Source organism: Ananas comosus, linkage group 1 (genome assembly GCF_001540865.1).
Source record: "Ananas comosus cultivar F153 linkage group 1, ASM154086v1, whole genome shotgun sequence".
Classification (NCBI taxonomy): domain Eukaryota; kingdom Viridiplantae; phylum Streptophyta; class Magnoliopsida; order Poales; family Bromeliaceae; genus Ananas; species Ananas comosus.
In genome coordinates, this window is record NC_033621.1 from 17,815,392 (window position 1) to 17,819,474 (window position 4,083).

General features: G+C 42.1%; 1 protein-coding gene across 1 annotated transcript in view; it reads left to right on the forward strand.

Annotated features, from left to right (window-relative positions):
- LOC109720548 overlaps positions 596–4,083 on the forward strand; it is a 9,867-nt gene continuing 6,379 nt past the window's right edge. The window contains exons 1-3 of the mRNA XM_020247794.1: positions 596–846; positions 928–1,077; positions 1,160–2,180. Coding sequence (XP_020103383.1) covers positions 596–846; positions 928–1,077; positions 1,160–2,180 — 1,422 coding nt within the window. The remainder of the gene's footprint in view (positions 847–927; positions 1,078–1,159; positions 2,181–4,083) is intronic.

Sequence of the window (4,083 nt, forward strand, 5' to 3'; positions counted from 1 at the left end):
TTTCACGGCCGAAAATATAGAATTCAGACTACGCGGGGAATTTCACGGCCGAAAATATAGTAGTCAGACTCTATATTTGTATTATTTGTTTGAAAAAAATATAGAATGGAGATGAGTTTTGGTCCAATAGACCAGAATTTAACTCGTCACATTATCAAACTAGGCCTTAGTAGATACAATGGTTTTGTGCAATGGGACAGCATTACAAAATGATGCTTTTACTCACCTTTCAATGCACATCAAGCCAAATGCTACAGTAAAGAATTAATGTGCTACATTATTGTGCATCAGTGTCAAAGTTTAAGTCAAATGATGTACTATAGAAACCTCTTTTGGAGGTTTATTGCTAGTCGTTGGAAATAATTAGGATTCTTTTTCCTGTGTAGTTAAAATGGCTAGTCGTCGGATGTCTCTTAGTGTTCATTGGGATGGACAGTTAGTTATGGATGGAAATGGTCCCCGATATTTCGGTGGTCGAAAGAAATTGATCGCGATTCGTTCAGATACGACCTATACGAATTTTGAAAGGAGAATGTATCGTTTAGTAAATTGTAATAGAGAAGAATGTTGTCTTAAATACAAAATTTGATGCCCTATGGGAGCGAATGAATATATTGATCATGATATAGTAGATGATGAATCATTGGAGGGTTTAATTGGATTGTCTGAACATTATGGATGTGTGTCGCTATACATCGAGAAAAATTTATATCCGTCGGAGACACAATATCAGTCGCAAGGTTATTACACAAGCCTGCTACATAATGACATCGATGTGGGTTTTCCGGATGCTCCAATTGGTGACCGTGAAGTTGGTAATGAACCAGACACTTATCAGATGACAAGGTCAGTAAGATCTATAGATTGCGGTGAATATTTTATTTAATTACGAAATATTTTGATAAGTTTGAATAATAATTACTGCAGACAGATTCAGTCTCCACGTGCGCAACCCTCGACGTCACGTGCGCAACCCTCGACGTCATGTGTGCAGCCCGAGACTTCACGTGCGCAGCCCGAGACTTCACGTGACGAACCCACGATATTTCATACACCTAATGAAAATTACGATTGGGGGTAAAGAAAATGTTGATTATTTTTTAATTAATAGTAAGTGAAATTTGAACGTCTTCTAGTAAACATTCGGGACCTATTGCAGGCTATCTACGTCCTATGCAAATTGGAATGAAGTTCTTGATAATCTAGTCGAGGAAGGAGATGATAACGACGGTAATCAGGACGATGCCCCCATTCATAATGATGGTAATCAGGATGATTCACCCATTCGTAATGACGATAATCAGGATGATGAACCCATTCATGAGGACGACGATTGGAATGATCTAGCTGCCGACATTGAAGATGATCACGATGGTGGATTAAATTGCCTCGCGAATGCCATTTACAGTTTGAATGATGACCCGCATGTAAACAACGAATATGTAGACAATCCTGACGAAGAGCTTGATTTCATTGACCATCCGGAGCAATTTCCTACAGATAACAATTGGATACAAGAGTATGTTGTGAATTCGAGTGAGTTCGATGTTAGACGTACCAATTCCGATCTACCTAGCATTGACGGCACTTGGCTCCGTGAAATCTTTAAAGATAAGGCATCTTTAGTGGATGCTCTAGATCGATGGCACATTACTCACAATGTTCAGATGAAAGTTTTGAAATCTACCAAAACAACTTATACAGTGAAATGCACAGTTGAGGGATGTCCTTGGAGGTTACACGCTTCGGTTCCTAAAGATGCAACATATTTCAGAGTTAAGACATATGCGGGTCAACACACTTGTGTTATTCCAATGCTAAATGCGGCGCACCGTAATTGTACTTCAAATCTCATATGCCAAGTAATTCTCCCGTTAATGAAGGCAAGACTAAATATGACGCCAAAAGAAGTGCAGGAAACGGTGCGATCCACTTTGCATGTTCAAATAAGTTATTGGAAGGCATGGCTGGCAAGGAGCAAAGCATTACAGATTATTTACGGGAGCTGGGAGCAGTCATACACAGACTTGCCTCGGTATCTTACTATGCTACAGAGTACTAATCATGGAACTTTTTGGCGGCTTGATCATAGATGGCCATCAGAGGGAATATGTCAGTTTGGCCGTGTTTTCTGGTCATTTGCTCCTTCTATTCAGGGATTCGCACGTTGTCGGCCTGTGGTGAGCATTGATGCCACTCACTTGTATGGCAAATACGAAAGCCATGCATTGATAGCGACGGCTGTCGATGCGAATGATAGCATTTGTCACGCCCCGCCCCGAAACCACTACCAATTTGGCACGGTTCGGCCGCGGCGGCGGACCGCCGAACGGACAGCACCTCCCACCTGTCCGCCCAAGGCTCAACAACAAAAATGTGTACAAGAATTTACCCAGGAAATTAAATTCTAAACATGCACATTCACAAGGGCACAAACAGTGCCGGCAAGACAAAGAGCAAGCGATCCATAAGGTAAAGCATGCGAAATAAAGAGAGTACTTTACTAACTATTACAATAGTTTCATCATTCTCATTTACATCATTTTTTTTAAATGATTACATTATTCATCCAAAATACATAGCTCTCCCAAATCCTCACCTACAATAGATCTCTCTCAATACATAGGTGAACTAATGCAAATAGGAAAGCTACTAAACTACCACGGTCTCACTGGTCGGGCACGGTGCCCTTGCCGCGGTCCTCTCTCTGCAGCCCTGAACCTACCACTAAAAATAGAGTGGGGTGAGAACTATCTTCCATAGTTCCCAGTGGGCTTGGCCGCCGACTCTGCCGATCTCCCCACTAGGTCCAAGTAGGCACAAGTAACAACAGATAGATAGATAGATAGATATGTATCTGTAAGCAGTAAATGCGATAGTAGGAAAAACTATGCTACTATACCCATAATCATGAATATGGATGCATGCATTATATAATAAAGGTTTGCTACCATGCTAACAAATTCGATTCATGTTCGAATAGTAATGTTCAATGACATTTTTAAACCTTTAACCTTTCATTTACCCAATCTGTGACGAGGCCCTAAGGCTCGCCCATAACTCACCTTTCAATCACAAAGTGGGGAGGAAGCTCCAAGTGCACCCAAGCCCGGGACCGTCTGCGGACCTCCATGTGGTCCGGACCTCCAAGTGGTCCTAGTCGCACGACACTCCGGAGTACTCGACGACAATCCCCTCCATGTGGGGATTGGATGGCTATACCATCCCAAACNGGCATTTGATGGAGGTTGATGCTTCGGGTTGATGACCACAAATATGTCCGAGAGTTTAAATGGGGTACTTAAGGGAATTCGTGCTCTCCCAGTAACGGCATTTGTCGCGGGAGCTTTGATCGAGCGATGGAGACGGGAGACCCAGACATTTCACTTCCGCTACGGTGAGATGACGATTACACTTCAGGATGTGGCGGTTATTTCGGGTCTTCGTGTCGATGGAGTGCCGGTCACTGGGACTACAGTGTATCTGTGGCCAGATATTTGTCAGGCGCTTTTGGGGGTTGTGCCGGATGACATCCGAGCTAGGCAGATTAGATTAGATTGGATATACCAGCAGTTTCATCATCTACATTTGGAAGCTCCGGCTGGATTAGTTGCAGCCACTGCACGTGCATATATACTATATCAGATTGGCTGTAGTCTATTTTCAAACCCCACCGGATATAGGGTTCATCTTAAGTGGCTGCCACTTATAGCGAATTTTGATGCATGCGGCGCTTTAGCCTAGGGTGCAGCAGCACTGGCCTATCTATATCGAGCTTTAGGATCGGCTGCATTAAAAAGAAAGGTCGAATGCTGTTGTTTTGCGACATTAGTACAGGTATTATGAGTAATATATAATTATTGTTATATAAAACTTCTCCTATTTGAGTTCAATAGTTTAAATTATTGTCATTTATTTATAGATTTGGGCGTGGGACCATCTACATGTCGGCCGACCTACTAGCGTTGGAGCTGTTGCCGACATGGCTGATTGCCCTATGAGTTGCCAATATGACATATAAAATTGATACCGAATATATATATATATATATATATATACAACTAACAGATATATTTTCAAATA